Source organism: Pyrus communis, chromosome 12 (assembly GCF_963583255.1).
Source record: "Pyrus communis chromosome 12, drPyrComm1.1, whole genome shotgun sequence".
NCBI classification, from domain to species: domain Eukaryota; kingdom Viridiplantae; phylum Streptophyta; class Magnoliopsida; order Rosales; family Rosaceae; genus Pyrus; species Pyrus communis.
In genome coordinates, this window is record NC_084814.1 from 1465240 (window position 1) to 1482284 (window position 17045).

The following is a 17045-nucleotide window of genomic DNA, read 5'->3' on the forward strand; positions in this document are numbered from 1 at the left end:
TCAGTTGCACATACGATTAGGAGGCTAGCTGGCCACCAAAGTTTGAATCCTCTTTCCCGTGAATTAGTTTAGAATAACATATTGTCTTGTCCTAAAAAGGAAAAATATAAAATGACATCCTCTATATTCACAAAAATCGACTGTAAATGAAGCACGAAGGCACATTCGAATTCAGTATTCTTAGAGTGTGACTGCTACAATCCATACATTTTGGTCCTAACCAAGAGTGGTTAAATAGACAAACAACAAGCAAGCGTTATCCCACTAAGTGAAGTCAGCCGAGACTGGGCTAAAAAGAAAGAAAAGAAAATCTTTAAAAATCAACAACACACAAAAAACCTATCTTCTTTAAACATTGCGAGTATTGCTCCTTTTACAGCTTTCGACACATATCTCATCCTCAGGCGTTTCGGTTTTTGAGCTTGATAACCGGGTTAAAATATGCCGTCAATAATCTTCAAATGATACCGTAATTGCAACCAACCATTATGTTATGCAGCACGCCACACCATGCTCCAGCGAAAACCAGCATAACCATCGTAAACGCCACCACCAGGATTCATGTTTACTGTTGTGCCTCAATGATAGGGAGGATGCAGCCTACAACTATTCGAATTTAGGGCCTAGTGAGGTTTATGGACGACTGTTGTAAAGGGTCTGCAAGACTTCCTCTGTTGCTAGCAAGGTCCAACAACTACTAGAGTGTTGAGAACCATGGAACATGGACATGCTACTATGGTTGCTCCAATTTCAGATATATTGCCGTTTCCCCACATTGCACTGGTCCAAGGACTCGTATATGGGCAACTAGGCCAAGGTACACCTAGTTTATTTAAACAGAAAAAAGTGAGACAGCTTATACGATCACAAAAGAAGTAACAAAAATAACAACTTCCAGCAAAACAGTATAACAAAAGACAACAACCAAGATGCAGAACAAACTGATTATCATGACCAGGACTTCTGAAAAATAATGATTGCCAATCGAAATTTGAACATTTGATACATTTGCAAACCTTCATAATCAAATATATTACCAATTTCATATTCTATTCATGAAAAAAAAAAAAAGAATAATCAGTCCCTAATTATAATTAAAATAAAAATAAGTATTAACCCAAGTTGTTTACCAGCCCCAACCCTTGATGTTTTCTTCCAATAGAAGCCTAAAGCATATAATTTCGACCACTTCAGCCCAAAATAAACGACCAAACAATACCAAAATTCTGGAGTGAACTGCATCTGTTCCACAATTGCAGCAACCAGTTTCTTCAAGATCAGGCCCCATTATCCCTATTAATTCAATTTTTCAAACATCTGCAAACTCCAATGTTGTTATTCTACAACAGGAAGTCTTTAAACCACAACACAAGTTTCTAAGATCTAAAAAGGCAGTCTTGTCAACCTGTCCATCAGTATGAGGAAAAGAGGCTAAGGAATTTCCAGAATAAAAGGACAATAGTGATTAACTGTAGATGTTATGACAGATTTACAAACCATCCAAGTTCCAATGCTTCTTCACAAGATGGACTTTGCTCTGAAACTAAACGCTCTGGGATTTTTTTAAGCTAGGAATAAAAGTTTTGAATATTAAAATTGTGACAGCGGGAAGTTGCCTGGGTGGGGAATATGGATTTGTAATGGTGCGCTTTCAAGATTGTTGGGAAGTGGAGAACTGATCGAAATATGTGTCGTCGAAGATCTCAAACAGTTTGTGGATAAGAAGTATTGTCAACTAGAGGGAAAGCTCTATCAACTCCTTATCGATCTAGTGGTATTTTTATGGGGCTCTATCTATCGCTGTAGGATTCCTATTCAAGATCACTGCAGTTCCTTTTCGGGCTACTTTATTTGTTTGCCATATCTTCGCTAGGTGTTTATGGAATTATTATAGCAGGTTGGTCTAGTAATTAGGGGGCCGGTCAGGACATTTTGTTGAGGATTTTCCAGGGATTCTTCATTGATGGAATACCAATAAATGCATTATTCTTCATCAATGGCCTGTTTAGATTATCTGTTGCCTTGTTGGCTAGGAAACGTTTCTGCAGATGGTGGAGGTTGTAAATCACTGACTGCCTGAGCTATGGGAGGACATCAGAGAGGTTTGGACTTCTATATGGAGTCCTAACAAGAGGGATTCATGTCTTTGTTTCTACAAAAGTTAATGGTTGATGTCCTAAGTATGGGTTGTTCGTGAGAGAGGAAGATAGGAACTTAATTGAGGGCGTTGCTATGGGAAGGTAGCATATACAAGTATTTTACCCATACTCCATTATTCCGCTAAAGGTTGGTAACTTCATATTTTTTGATGAATACAAGCATGTTAGTACTCATCTAAACAAAATAAGATAGAGTTGACCAGGAATCCAATTCAAAAGTAATAGATATATAATAATTTCTTCCCAGAACAAAATCCAACCCCTAATAAAACCAATTCCAACATATCTAGGGTTCTTCAGCCTTCCAATCTAAAAGAATAGGAGAAAGGCCTTGAACTTGTTACTTTATAAACATCAAAAGCCTACAGCAAGGACCAGAATCTGACCTCATCCAAAAGCTCATCAACCACCGCACCACTGCAATCTTAAAACCATTTTGTGTTTCATCCAAATAACTCAGAAAGCTAACGCCAGTACACCCCATAAAACATTGACCTTTTGCCCCAACTATTGGGTAGCAACAGTTTATCGAGAAATGTCGCTATGTTACTTCTGTATAGTTAGTGGATGGTAGACTTACTATTCATTTGGTGAACTACTCGTCCACTCCTGAACAATGATGTTGTACTTTGCTTACTTTATTTTGATAAGGCTTATGGTAAAAAGGTAAATAAAGTAAAACTTGTTAACACTTGCATCCTAATGATCCTCGATGTAACAAGAAAATTGTATCTAATTTAAACGCTTTTGCATGTGTTACTCAAGCTATTTTCACTTATTTTCTTATTTTCTTATTTTCTTATTTTGTGAAAAACTTGCACGCTTTGTTTCTCTTGCTTTTCATACCCTCAAGCTAATTCCACTTTCATCAAAAGATACATGTAAAATTCCAGATAAATGCACAAAATTTGTTTCATTGTCACCATTTTGTCACCATTTTAAGAATTAAGAAATTACCTGAAATGCTTCACCTTCTCCCTTTGTTCATTTTCAGTAGCTTTATGGTCTCTATAGTACGGGGAAAAAATGCTTCAGGCCGAACACAAAAAGGCTGGAAAACAGAAAACAATGCTTGCATATCCGTTTCGAAGTGTTTGATCCTATTATCAAAAGGTTGAATACCACATCCGATACCACTGTAAGATACGAAATGGTCAAGTCCCTCAGAAACACTTCTCCACAGATCTAAGAAGTCTTTGGGATTAAGACGCATTCTCAAAAGCATGAGATGACTTCTCAAAACATCTAACGGTTCAACGAAATCAACTGATATAATTATATCCATGGCTGCTGATACTTCCACAGGAGTCAAGCCTTCTAGTTGTTGGTCATAATGTTTCACCTTTTGCACATATTCCCATGAAAGAGTTTCAAACTGACGAAGGAGAACAGAAATGATCTCCAACAACCAGTTAGTTGCAAGCTCTGACAAGCTTTTTATTTCTTCTCTGAAGAAACTGATCTCGTTACTGTCATCTTTCTCCCGGTCACTAGTATCATTTTCAGCAACTTTCATCTCCAATAAGTTCACATCATCACTCCACTGTCGAAGTTTGGATTCGACATATTTGGCAGCATTAACTGATCCAGATAGTCTAACTAAGGCATCATCATCAAGATTGTCAGGATAAATTTCAGTTTCCTTGCACCGTAGAAGCAAAACTTTAAAAAAGTACCAGAGGAATCTGACGGCAGTTGACCTAACAAATTGTATACGTGCTAAAGTGGAAGGCATAGTTTGGCATTTTTCAACCATTTCCCAGGCGATTCTAAGGGCAGATTCTGCAATTAACGGAGCTCTGTAGTCTTCTCTAGTTGAAAGAAGAAACTGCTCAAATTCCGTATCCAATTGCAAGGCATCTTGATGTTTTTCATCAACTAACCAAGCTCGTTCAGATTTCAAATCTGTTTTGAATTTCCTACAGGCATTTTTAAACTCTATCTTTCCCCAAATCTTCAGCCAATCCGGCCTTTTACAAAACACCATCAACGCTGAAATGCTTCCAGAAAGACTCTCCACCCTTTCTGACTCTGTCAGAAACAGAGTGACGTCTGAACTTACAAGTGACTGCATTTGTTTATCAAATAAAACTATAAGGTCGACCAGATGAAGCCATAATTCTATAACTTCAGATTTCATTTGTTTGTCCGTGTATCTTTCTGCAAGATCTGTAAAAATTCTTTTTGCCAAAAATTCAGAGAGCAGTTGTACCATGGCAACAACCCAAGCTTCTTTAGCACTATAGTTTACCAATCTTGCTTTATCAATCAGAGGCTGCAACACATCATCAACTCCTGCAATAAAACCCCTTGTAGTTTTGTGTGCAAGAGCAAATATAAGTTCAGGCTGGTCAATCCACTTGGAAAAGTGGTATTCCAACCGTGAGGCAATAGGAGATACCAATTCATCAATAGCCCAAAGCTGTATCATGCACACCTCTTGTCCTAAGAGATTGAGCTGTCGTTTTTCACGCCTTGTTTGTAGATGCTGTAAAGCACAGAGAGCTAAAAAGCTATTCGAATAACTCTTTCTTTTTTCCCCCTGCATTAAAACTAATGGGTTTGGGAGACCTGAGATTTTCTCACTTTCTATTTGTGATGTTGAAAGTTTTGGCGGCCATCCCAGAGAAGCAAGAAGAGATCTGTGATCAGCAAAAACTTGTGGACGAAGAATAGCCAAAGTTTTATCCACCCTCCCATCAACAGATGTCAAAAGATGATGCCACTGTGGTCGAAGTTTCATAACATCAACCAACACTTCCAAATCATTCAATGCTTTTATGGCTTGAAGCAACTTTTCGTGCTTTGTTCCAGCATCCTGCATTCATAAGATACGGTATGATCAACTGACCCTTGTCAATTAATCTACCATTCAACTCTGCATTTAAAAAAAAAAAAAAAAAAGAAAAAAAAAAGAAGAAGAAATGAAAAAATTGTTTCAGTCGATACAGATGAATTTGAAAGCATTCCAGAGAACATTTTTCCACCACGGAAATTCACAAAACAGAAAACTGCATCTTCTAGATCTCCAACCCGAGCTTCTAACTGTAGAGTAGTCTCTGAAATATTAAGAGGGTAGTTTAGCTTGAGACTTCTACATCACTGAAAGCAATATCAAGAATGAAATGCATGTCACATCCAGCAGTGAAATATAAGACGTTTGGATATCAAGAGAAAATAAATTATAAATTATAAATATAAAAAAAAAAATTAAAAAAGATACAAAAGAGAAAATGGAAAATGTGATGTGAAAATACTGCAGCAGCATCACAATTTCGGATTTGGGAGCTCACTATCACAAGCATTTTGAAGGAAACACACATTCAATAACAATTTCAGCCTTGTTACAAATGAGATATGGGATTTACTCGATAACTTTTCCACCATAAAACACAACAATGTATTCGAGTTACAAAAATTAATCTAACAAGGTTTGTAAATATTTTGTAATTCAAAGATGTGTCGGATGTACCTAGATATTTGGAGTAATGTGTATAAAGCAAATGCTAGCAATATATAATATGGTACCTAATGCATAACGTGGTAACATGGTAAACTGCTTTCGAGAAATAATATCTTCTGTACAATGTAGATATCAAAGACTACAGTATTATAAAACAATCACACAGTTTACTGCTTCACTCTTTGCAATAGAAAGGTGAAAAGTTTTTGTGGTTAGGCTACCGGATGAAATTTGGCAGGGACATCTTATGCATTATACGTCCTACGTGTAATCTATGAATGCTAAGCATTTTGAGCCCAAAAAGTAGTAAATAGTATAGCGAAACTCGTAAAAATAAGGGCAGGTTTGAAGGGAGTTACATGGATGAGCTACACATTTGCAGCCACCTTGTGCAATTAACATAAGAATCATATGTATTATGTGGTACATTTGGCATTATAAATCTACTATACTGTCTTTTTGGCATCGCTTTGTCAAAGTGTACTCAACAAAATTACATAGTTTAAAAGAACAGAACATGAATGTGAGGAATTCAGAATCGACAGCTTTTAAACAATGGTTGAGTTAATTCAATAAAGTGGCACTGAGTTATTGAGAACTGCAAGGCTTCAATGGCGAATCGTATACACTAAATTACACAAATATCTGAAATTGAAGAATGCATTACAAAACGGTCACTCCCTAACTCACCAAGATAACTGCGAATGGTCTCAATTCGCAACACTTCCCTAGCAAGCTGAGGCAGTTCCGTATACAAAACTCGCTGCAGCTTCTTCAAGCCACTCCCACCTGCAATGCCCCCAAAAGAGGAGATGAGTTAAAGGACCCAAATTTCGAAAACCCAGATGGAGATAAAAGAATGCACGTACACTGGGAAGTGAGGAGGCTGAGATTCTGAAGACTGATGTGAAGATTGTGGAGGGCGGTTTTCGCCAATGACGAGAGGCGAATCCAGGACACGGTGCGTTGGGTGAGAGTTGTTTGGAGCGCTTGGAGATGAGAATTCAAATCAGAGTATTGAGAGCGAAGCGCTGCCAAAAGAGGAGGAGCTTTGTGAAGAACATCTTCCTGGGCTGGGAAATGGTGGTTCAAAAACCTCAATTGGTCAGAGGAGATGTCGATGGGTTTGGGCAGAGAGAGAGTGGAGGAAGGAGTAGCTTCCATCTGAGATTGGGAATCGAATCGGCCGATCGGGAAGATGGAAAGGTCGCGTTTGGTTCTGGTTCTGGTTCTGGTTATGGTTCGGCAGGTTGCAGAGATAGAAGAAAGAAAGGGAGAGGGAAGCGAGAGAGGGGGAACAACTTCGCCCGCCGTGGATGTTTGGACCGGCGGGAGGAGAGTTGTACGCTGGGGTTTTGGAACAATGAAACTAGTACAGTATTATGACGGTGCTTTTGCAGAAAGTGCTTTTGAAACTTAAAAATGCATCTGTAATCTGCATAATATATTGTATCTTTGCTTGTACAAAACGTGCATCTGTATTATGGTACATGATATATGAGGATGGTTGATATCTTATACTGGCTAAAAAGTACTTTACACATTCGTATTATTTATGTGACTTACAAGAAGACTTGTGGGAGGTATATGTTCAGTACTCATACATTTAACTACGAGCTGATAGTTAAGCGATAAAGCACGGATTGTAAGGCTTCATTCAAAACTAAAAATTGAAGATTATTCGAAACCCACTGCTGATGTGAAAGCCAGACTTCTAATCAAAAGAGGCTGAAATATGTCTGTGAGTCTTTCTGGTCCTCGAAAAAGGTGAATAACTGTAACTTACCACCATTTATTCTCTTTTTAAGAAAAAAAAGTATACATGCACTTGTATGTGCACAGTATGAGACGCACGAGTTTAGTTTGACAAGTTATATGATGTGATTTTAAGTAAAATATAAATTACTTATAACTCGTTTGGTTATAATTTTAAAATATCTAAAAGCACTTTTTATACCAATTTACATGAGTGTTGTCTTTTATTCGAACACTGTCGGCTCTGTAATCTGACATTTGACAAAAAAAAAGAAAAAAGCGAAAGCCCATTTTAATCCGACAACGTGTTTCCTCCTCCGCATTGCAGCCGCTCCACTGCTCCTCCTTCCTCAGCCGTAAGTCCTTCTTCATCGATAAGCCCATTTCTCGCTTCTTCTTCTTGTTCAAGTCTTCTACTTATTCCAGGCTAATTTCTTCTGATTACTGTTTCTAAATTCTGATTTACGGATTTAGGAATTAGGGTTTTTTTAATTGGATGTCTAATCTAGGGATTTAGGGATTATTGAATTGATGTCCAATTTCTGATTTTAGTTTAGTTGAATTTTGGGATTGGATTGGAGCTCCAGATGTTGGTCTTTGAATTTTAGTTGATTTTGTATAATTGTATTGTCTTTGAATTTTAGTTGATTTTGTATAATTGTATTGTTGTTAGCTTATCATTTTGTGGGGAAATTCCATAAAAACAAATTAGACTATGCCCAAATTTAGAGAGGAACTTATGACTTAGGAAAATTGGCTTAAAAGTTCAGCCCAATCCAGTTTCAAATCCTGGGTTCGGGCTTGGTGCTCATCATTTGTGATTTTCGCTAATTAATATATTCCTGGAAACGACTTCTTTTCTTGTTGATTCTATTGCTGCTGCGGATTGAGTTTTTTAGCTTATATGTTGCCACGGACGACAGGTAGAAAATGCCAAAGGTAAAGACTAACCGAGTCAAATACCCAGAAGGATGGGAACTGATTGAGCCTACTCTTCGTGAGCTACAAGCTAAGATGAGAGAAGGTTTAATTTTTTCCGTGTTTTTATTACATTGTTCATTGAACTTTTAAAAATCGATGCGTATAAGAATTCAAAAGTACACTGATGAATGTTTCCTTTATCTTTTGGACAGCGGAGAATGATACTCATGATGGTAAGAGAAAATGTGAGACCTTATGGCCTATTTTCAAAATTGCACATCAAAAGAGCCGCTATATTTTCGACCTTTACATTCGAAGAAAGGAAATATCCAAGGAACTATATGAGTTCTGCCTGGACCAAGGCTATGCTGACCGCAATCTAATTGCAAAATGGAAAAAGGTTTGTCTCAGATCTCTTCTACCCTTATTTGCTATTAGTTGGCGTTTTCTTTCCTTTGTCTGGTTTATATGTGTATGAAGTTGACTGCATGGTATATCGAACTTGGAAATAAGTTGCCTAGTTTTGAATTGGAAGCGGAGAGCCTTGTTGGCTTGGGGTCGCCCTTTTAATCATGAAACACCTGTAAATAAAGTTGAAAGAACATAAGCATGAATATTTATTATAAGAAAATTGGAGTAAACTTAGCATTGCTAGAAAATTAGCCAATTCAGGGGGAAATACATAGATATAGGACATGGGTAGTATGACATGGATATGCCCACCATGAAGGTCAAGTTATATGTATTGGAATACATAGACATAGGACATGGTTAGTATGACATGGATATGCTGACGATGAAGGTAAAGGAATATGTATTGGATTTTGCATTGTCAGCTGCATTAGTAAGTTAAAAACGAACTTCTGTACTTTAATTAGGATACCAAAAATGTTAAGGAATATATAGCAAATTCATGTACATTGCGTCCTTTTATCCACATTTAATATTTATGAATTACTATATTAGTATAAGTCAACTGTGATGACAAATCATGACATAAGGCTTGTGTTTGAATTGCAGCCTGGATACGAACGCCTCTGTTGTTTAAGATGCATGCAGCCTCGGGATCATAACTTTGCCACCACATGTGTTTGCCGAGTGCCCAAGCATCTGAGGGAGGAGAAGGTTATAGAGTGTGTGCATTGTGGCTGTAGGGGCTGTGCCAGTGGAGATTGATTAGTGGTATGTCGTTCAAATTGTATTACTAGTGAGGATGTTGAACCACATTATCCTTGGTACCGTGGATTGTTCGGAATTTGTAACTTTCAGCTGATCTTAATTAATCTGGGCCGTCCCTTTGTAAATGGTGTTAGTAGTATGTGTTTCTTTGATCTGAACAACAGTTAATTGTGTTTTCGACTAACTGCACCTTGAAATCTGAAAGACTTTGGAGTTTTAGTGAAACTTTGTATCGATGAATGATTCTAATTCGTATTGCACTTGCAGCGTGTCATTTTGTTTTAGAAAGGATGGTAATTGCTTAAACGCTTGATGAAAAAACTTCTCTCGTTATATTATACACAAGAATTGTTATGTTTCGAATGCTCACTGGAATTTGCTGATTTTAGAGTGTGGCTTGTAGCAACCAAATCGATGTATTGCCCAGTCTTTTGAGTTCCAAGCTGTAGCTACCCAAACAGATTGAGTCGATGAGTACAGTAAAATCGGAATTCTGAAGATTCATTGCAAAATCCTATAAATATTGTGTACGTGTTGTAATCTGAGTGGATATGATGGGTAAGAACATCCTTGTTGAAGCAGGGTTAGTTTATAGGCGACTTTGACATCCAATTTGGGTCCTCCCTAAATGCATCTGTTCTTTCCTTTAATTTTCGTGAGCAGTGTGTTTCACTCTCTTTATTCTAGTTCTAATTTTTCATCCTGTAATTTAGAAGATTTTATCATAATTATTTTATAGTTTGTCTAAAGAAAAAGAAAAAAAAATTGTGAGTTAAACAACTAGTATTATTGTCTAGTGGTATTTCGTTTTATTTGTAAGTGAGATATCTCATTTTCGACTCACATGGGTGACAATAACGTACAATATTTATGTTTAGTTTGATACTTAGTTATGTCAGACCTATTGTGGAACTTACCACGATCGTCCTCCCGTTAAATGATGTTAAGGACCCCAATCAAAATATTTAAACAAACAAAATTTCAATATAACAATTAGGTTGATTAGAGACCAGAATCAAAGTGATCCAAAAAATAATCCTCCTACGTCTTAAGCCTTCAAATTGATTAGCAAAAACAAAATTAAATTGGCTTGTGTTTGGAGCCTATGATTTTTATAGTCCTATAAAAAATTCCCACTTGGTGGATATTAAATTTCTGAATCGACCATTACCAATTTACCATATTATATAAAGTCCACGAGTCAGATGGTACCTCCCCAACACTAATACAACGCCCTCCCAACGGCTACCCTTTTTAAATAAACATAATCAAGCAAGTCCATTTCTTGCTGCCATCATTGCTTAGCTGTTTCTACCCTAAGCAAATTGGTGTGATGAAAGCCGAACACAAACCTCGGGAACAGGAATAAACGCTCTTAACCTCTTGAGCTACAGGCCTCTTGCATATCTTACCGGGTTACATTGAACTTAATAAGGTTTGATTCATTTTTTAATCTGCCTGCGTTTGACAGACCGTTGAAGAATGGAAGTAATTTACTGCTGCAAGAATGAAAGTTTCGTGACAAAGACGAGACAATGTTTGGTGTAGGGAATCTTTAGATAGCCCGAAATCAACGATACGGCAGTTTTTGTTTATAATAATCTTGTTTTGATGACCGCAGACCAGCATATGCTTGTAAAATGGTTCAAAGGAAAACTAAATACGCGTAACACTGACATATGAAACTATAATCTTGGTACTTAAGACCTCTTCTTTGTCGTATACTGGTTGGTTTTAATGTTTGAAGTCTTGCCCAGATGGTGGTAGTGTTGATCAGTTCAGACTTGAGACTGCAGAGACAGAAACAGTTGCTGTGTCAACTTGGTTCAAAGTCGTCTCGCGTAAGTAGCTGGTTTAAGAGGGATCAGAAGAGCATCATCTGCTTGAGTACATAGATCGATTATAGCTCGCTCACAGGTATATATAAGAGTTGACCCTATTCGGGTGGCTTCTATTTTTTTGTTTGTGGGAAGTGTTTTTTAGTATGGTCAATGAAGGGATTAAGGGAAGCTCAGTGAATGATTCTCTTGTGAAACCAGAAAGCAGTCGGCAGAAGTTGATAAACGCATTGGCGATTCCAAGAAGTGAGGGGCAGGAGATGGAAGGAAGAAGGCTTTCGGACTTCTATAGGAATACAAGTGAGGAGTTGATCCTGAGATCTCATATGGAGAGCCCAGTTGCAATGCCTCTACCAACCATGGAGATGCTTGGTTTTAAGAATTTGTCTCAAAACTTTCGTACTGATAGCGAGGAACTCTTCAAAAGCTGGCTCACAAATGGAGAGGCAAGCAGCCGTGTTATCCTTATCCTACATACTCATTTACTTGTTTTTCTCTTTGAAAGTTTGATCATTCGTTGAATGTCCAATAGAACATCCATCTAGGTTTGAGTCAGTTAATTGTTTCACATAAGATACACAAAATCCATTAGAAGCTGGATGATATATGGACTTGTGGGTTCGGTGCTCTGTCCCTTTCCTGATCGTCTTTTTTGTTTGATTGACATGTAACTTTTTCCAGACCAATTGCTATAATTCGTCAAGCATTGCACATCGTACCAGATCACGGATGTAAGTAGTCTGCAGTTCGAGCAACCCTTAAATGGAAATCATGTGCTACGCCTTAAAAACATTGTTATTTTCCAGACTGCGTTGTGTTTTTTTTACCTTCAGACTTCCGGATCTTTGATCTTCTTTGCTTTCTTGTTATAAGCTCATAATTGCTTTGTGCATCACAGGATTTCTACTGAAATAGCTAGCTTGCCGGGTCAGCAACATGTCGGTATACTTCAAAAGAAAAGAAGCAACGATTGTTTGTATCCACCAATTAATACAATGCCTGATGAAATCTCGGGTGACAACAATCAAAGTTCAATCAGGTGGCTACTGCTCCCTTCTAATAAGCTGCCTTGTAGCATATACGAATTTCTTCACACGGTGACGATAACAATTTTCTAAGATAGTTACATTGATTTAATTTGGTCTCAATTTTTTCAGGCATGGTGTTGAACGAGGGATACAAGCTAGCGAGTTATACTTGGCTAAGGCATGTTAATATTGATTCCTTTCAGGATTCATTTCAAGGAAGCTTCATCTTGTATGTATCTGATATTTTCCTATCAATGCAGGCCTGGTTTCACAGTTCTCAACCAATGACAAGAAGCCGATCCTCTGAATTGCGGTAATTTTTATACACTTGTTTATAGATAATAACCGCAGAATTTCTGTTAAACTTCCTGTTGATGCAGTCCTTAATTTAGTTCATTTATTTTTTCTTATCTACTTGTACGGAGGGCACATGTCATCATCTCATTTCATTCAATGAGTATATATTAAAATACAGGAGGAGGTATGTCGCTATGCAAAACGCTCAAATGCCAGCAGGTCTGGAAGTCATGCAGACTGCTTCAGGGAATAGCAATCTAGCAAATCAGGATTTTGTGTTTTCAAATGGTTTCAATGACCCTCCTATTTGTGAGGTCAGCAACCAATTGGCGACCTTCATTTCTCCATCCAATTCATCATCGTCCACTTTCAACACCCCACTAATGAGTGAAATGGATAAAGTTTCATCTGTGGTGACCATGCTAAAGGGTACCTTGGAGCGCAAAAAGCTTAGCAATCAGATCGAGAAACAAAGTGTGGATGATGATAGATCCAATGGACGTTTCTCTGTTCAAGAAGTTATTTTCAACACCGGTTTTGATCAAGGGGAAAGGGATCAACTTCATGATATGGCAGCTGGAACATTTCAGGAAGTATCCACTATCCAAGTTAATGGTCATAGAATTACACAAAACGTTGAAGGTTCACTGGATCTTCAGATGGAAGGTTTTGTAAATATCACAAACCCAAATCCCGTAAGCAGGACTTCTCAAGAACGTTCCCAAAGTGAATCATCTGCTGCTGCACCAGTAGTTTCATCTGGTTTTGATGCATGTGACGGTCCCAGCAATTCAGGTCAAACCCTGAGCATTTGTGAAAGTTCAATCAAACGAGCTGAAAGCTCTAGATCCAAAGGTGATCCTTTTTAAGTCACTGTTTCCTTCTTATGAAAATTGTATTGCAGACTCATATCGGTGACCCTTTAGCTTTTAGAAGCCCTTGAGTTATCTTATGCAAGTTTCGATGACAGAGAACCAACATACAAAATAAATCGATTAGCCCAAGATACATAATTACCATCATGATACATCTTAAAATTGTGAAAGAACTATGATCGGAATTATCTTTTTGTTTCCATTTACCAGAGTAAATGAAAATTTGTACAAAATTAAAAGACTATCAGCACAAAATGTAACTGTATGCCTGTGCAGATGTTTCAGATGCACACCTTTCTTTCTCCGCTTGTGATTAAAAATGTTTATGAAGACATATTAGCACTAATAATAAAAAGTTAATTCTGGTAAGCATCTGTGAGCGTTTCATGTAACTAAATTATATATCTTGTCGTGGAACTACAGATGTCAGAGAACGGATAATTGGCAATTTGAAAGATGATCAAAAGGTATACTCTACTCTTGGACATTGAGTACAGCATGTTATTATGAAAACATCTAAAACATTTACCAAGTTTCATTTTTCTTTGTTCTTTAACTTGGCATATTTCACAGAGTGGGAAACGTTTAGACCGCTACGGATCAGTGACATCAGCTGTTTCAGGTATCCAATTATGACTAAAACTTCATCATAATGAGTTAAGGATTTCGTGTCAATGTTACCTCTATGAATAAATTAAACCAGAATGTTCTTGGTTCTTAAAGCATACTTATGAATTGAACTTTATGAGATTTTAGAATGGAATGTACTCTAGTTGATGGGACAAGAAAAACCAAACTCTTTACTTATGATGTGCAACACATACAACGGAAGGTTCTTATGTTCGAGGTGAACTAGGAAGCCTTTGGACTAACCTGACATTTTTTTCCCCTCATGGTATTCTCTCTAACCAAAACAAAATGTTATGCAGTGGACAAGGAGGATGCAACAAAAAAACGCAGGGTGGAGAGGTCACGGAAGTAAGTACAGCAATACCCACAATGGGGGATAGTATTGTCTTCCCCCGAAAGAACTTCTCTTCTTCGAAATTTAGATTTTCTTTTCTTTATTTCCATATTTTTGTTAACAAATGGGAGCAGATTTAGTTAATTGGCTATCCGTTGAATCTTGATTCCGGTTTTTTTTTTTCAAATTTGGATGCTCATATATGAGTTAAGGATAAATGGGTTGATTTTAAGCACACGGGTTCACATAAGATACGATAGCGGAAAAAACACGAGCATACTTATCTCACATACTGTCTGACATCAAATTGATCGCATTGAAGAGTGAACTTTTCGTATTGAAGATTGTAACTTTTGTTAGGAATTCTAGGAGGAGAAGTTGGGGAGGATTTTATGTTAAAATCAGTGAGCTGGTTCAAGTGATGCCAGAACATATCTTTGTAGGCAACATGAAGCAATGGAAATTATCTAGAAAGTGCTACTTGTGTTTTAGAGATGAGAAGGTTATATTTACGTTAAGTTTCTTGTCGATGTAGAATGGCGGAGGCAAAGGGAAGGAACTCAACTCCAGTAATTCCATCTGATATGCAATCTGTCTTGAAGCGGTGCGAAAATCTTGAAAAGGAAGTGCGATCACTCAAACTGAACTTGTCCTTCATGAATAGGTAACGAAACAGATTAGCTTTCATTTCCTCAGAATTTTCTACTTTGATGTTTCCGCGTACGAAGCAACTTATTTGCTCTTTCACTCAAGTCACATTATGCATACAACCGTTGAATATCCGTATCTAAGATGGAATGGTGCAGTTGTTTGCTAAATGACATAAACTTTCTAGTTGTATTAATCAAGATTTTTATGGTTCAGAAACTTGCTGTGCGTTAGAGCTTCTAACTAACTTCTGTTAATAGGTTTCGTTCGTCCGAAACTTAGTTAAGTCTGTCGGTTAAGTGCTAGAACTAGTAAATTGTCGAGCAAAGTCTTTGGAAAGTATTGCCAGTTAGATCAAATCAACTGACAGGGTCTTTTTGGGAGCACGAAAGCTTTTGGTTTGACTGCTAGAAACACGCCTTCGTGTTCTATCTGAAACTTCATTGATTATCTAAGTGTTACATTGTTTCAGGAAGGATTCTGAGCAGACTAAGCAGATAGAGGAGCTGCAGAAGCAAAATGAAGATCTAATGGATGAAAAAGAACGGCTCGTGGAGGAGATAGAGAGAGTCCTTTCAGAAACTGGCAATGTTTGAAACTCATCAACTTCTGGTTTGCAGTTGACTTCAGGATCTTGAGAATTTATACAGGTTCAATGAGGAAGACAAAGCAAGCAGACAAATGTCAATGCTTGATGCACAGTAAATTTATATATATAACTAAGCTACTTAGACGTTCCTCCCGACTCTCACAAAGCGAGGAGTCTTGTTAGCTTAGGGTTGCCCTTTTTATATAACTAAGGTCAGGTAAAACGGTAAAGCTTATTCGTAGCTTTGGAAATTCTAGAGTAAGGAAGACCAAGCTGCTTGTGTTTCAATTTTTCTTCCATGATACGTCGCATTAGGTGCGAAGGTCAATTTGAAATGTATACCGCATGAAATAATTTGGGCAACGGCAAATGGAGGTTACTTCGTCTTATACAATGATATTCTGATAAGGCGAGGTGGCTTTAGGCCAAGCCACAATGACCTAATTACAACTAAGTATCGAATTTAATATAAATGTTAAATTATTCTCGTCATTTATGTGAGTTGAAACTGAGAATCATCACGTGTAGTACACAAGCTTTTAATAACTTAGAATCCTTCTAGTTCTTCGTGGCATTTGTCTAATTGGGTGCTTGAGTTGATTTCATCGAAGCCACTTTTAAACCATAAAAAGTCAACGAAGAAACTTTATAAACTCCATAATCCTATATTAGTAAGTTAAATTAGTGAAAATCTGATGTAAGATACGAAATTTCTCGAGAAATGCATGCAAGACTTACCATATGATTTGGTTTTCTGGAAAAAAAATAAAAAAAAAAAAAAAAAAAAAATGAAAAGAGGGAACACCAAACGCCAAGGGGTAAAATAGAGAACTAGTGGATTGCAAGTAGAAAATTGTCTTGGTAGATATGATCTTCCTCTTCAAAGTTAAAACTACTCCGTCTCGATTTCAAACAATTTAATTAAGTGTAGATTATCCTATTATTTGCAAGGAAACAAAAGAATAAATTAGTAATTTCTTTAAAAAAAAGAGAGAAAATTGGACATTTTGGATACAAAAAAGAAACTTGGTGTGCAAATATATATATATAGAGAGAGAGAGAGATAGAGAGAGAGAGAGAGAGAGAGAGAGAGAGAGAGAGGTGGGTGGCAATTAATGGTACGTGCATGGAGTGACCTTTGGCTATTAAAGAGTGTGATTAGTTTTTAAAATTTAAAAAAGAGTGAAAAAATGATAGTGGGACAATTTCTCTTAATAAGTGCATATTTTATCTTAATATTATATAATTACTGTTTTGTCCTCCTTATGTAAATATTATGTATCAAAAGTGAGGATAAAATAGGAAAAAATAGAGATGATTGTCATTTTA

General features: G+C 37.1%; 3 protein-coding genes across 3 annotated transcripts; 2 read left to right on the forward strand and 1 right to left on the reverse strand.

The window, feature by feature from the left end:
- Nucleotides 1–120: 120 nt before the first annotated feature.
- LOC137711057 (RINT1-like protein MAG2L) lies at nt 121–7060 on the reverse strand. Its single transcript, XM_068450260.1, has 5 exons — nt 6492–7060; nt 6313–6411; nt 5109–5218; nt 3117–4977; nt 121–823 (listed from the first exon to the last, which is right to left on the reverse strand). The coding sequence occupies exons 1-4, from the start codon at nt 6784–6786 to the stop codon at nt 3127–3129; spliced, it is 2355 nt and encodes a 784-aa protein (XP_068306361.1). The 5' UTR covers nt 6787–7060; the 3' UTR covers nt 121–823; nt 3117–3126.
- A 531-nt stretch (nt 7061–7591) lies between these two features.
- On the forward strand, nt 7592–9765 carry LOC137711058 (protein BUD31 homolog 1-like). Its single transcript, XM_068450261.1, has 4 exons — nt 7592–7733; nt 8301–8401; nt 8511–8698; nt 9319–9765. The coding sequence occupies exons 2-4, from the start codon at nt 8308–8310 to the stop codon at nt 9472–9474; spliced, it is 438 nt and encodes a 145-aa protein (XP_068306362.1). The 5' UTR covers nt 7592–7733; nt 8301–8307; the 3' UTR covers nt 9475–9765.
- A 1696-nt stretch (nt 9766–11461) lies between these two features.
- Nucleotides 11462–16008, forward strand: LOC137709783 (protein CYCLOPS-like). Its single transcript, XM_068448767.1, has 11 exons — nt 11462–11773; nt 11997–12046; nt 12214–12354; nt 12473–12521; nt 12604–12656; nt 12819–13495; nt 13939–13982; nt 14089–14137; nt 14445–14493; nt 15015–15143; nt 15600–16008. Exons 1-11 carry the CDS (start codon nt 11462–11464, stop codon nt 15721–15723), a joined length of 1677 nt encoding a protein of 558 aa, XP_068304868.1. The 3' UTR covers nt 15724–16008.
- The last annotated feature ends 1037 nt before the right edge of the window (nt 16009–17045 follow it).

What these genes read in the sequence shown, in the direction of transcription:
- LOC137711057 (XM_068450260.1), bottom strand. Translation starts at nt 6,786, where the DNA reads ATGGAAGCTACTCCTTCCTCCACTCTCTCTCTGCCCAAACCCATCGAC. An exon ending in CAGCCTCCTCACTTCCCAGT is followed by an intron (nt 6,412 to 6,491) that starts GTACGTGCATTC and finishes GGGGCATTGCAG; the next exon opens with GTGGGAGTGGCTTGAAGAAG. An exon ending in GACCATTCGCAGTTATCTTG is followed by an intron (nt 5,219 to 6,312) that starts GTGAGTTAGGGA and finishes TTAATATTTCAG; the next exon opens with AGACTACTCTACAGTTAGAA.
- LOC137711058 (XM_068450261.1), top strand. Translation starts at nt 8,308, where the DNA reads ATGCCAAAGGTAAAGACTAACCGAGTCAAATACCCAGAAGGATGGGAA. An exon ending in ACAAGCTAAGATGAGAGAAG is followed by an intron (nt 8,402 to 8,510) that starts GTTTAATTTTTT and finishes TCTTTTGGACAG; the next exon opens with CGGAGAATGATACTCATGAT. An exon ending in TAATTGCAAAATGGAAAAAG is followed by an intron (nt 8,699 to 9,318) that starts GTTTGTCTCAGA and finishes TTTGAATTGCAG; the next exon opens with CCTGGATACGAACGCCTCTG.
- LOC137709783 (XM_068448767.1), top strand. Translation starts at nt 11,462, where the DNA reads ATGGTCAATGAAGGGATTAAGGGAAGCTCAGTGAATGATTCTCTTGTG. An exon ending in AGCCGATCCTCTGAATTGCG is followed by an intron (nt 12,657 to 12,818) that starts GTAATTTTTATA and finishes ATTAAAATACAG; the next exon opens with GAGGAGGTATGTCGCTATGC. An exon ending in TGAAAGCTCTAGATCCAAAG is followed by an intron (nt 13,496 to 13,938) that starts GTGATCCTTTTT and finishes GTGGAACTACAG; the next exon opens with ATGTCAGAGAACGGATAATT.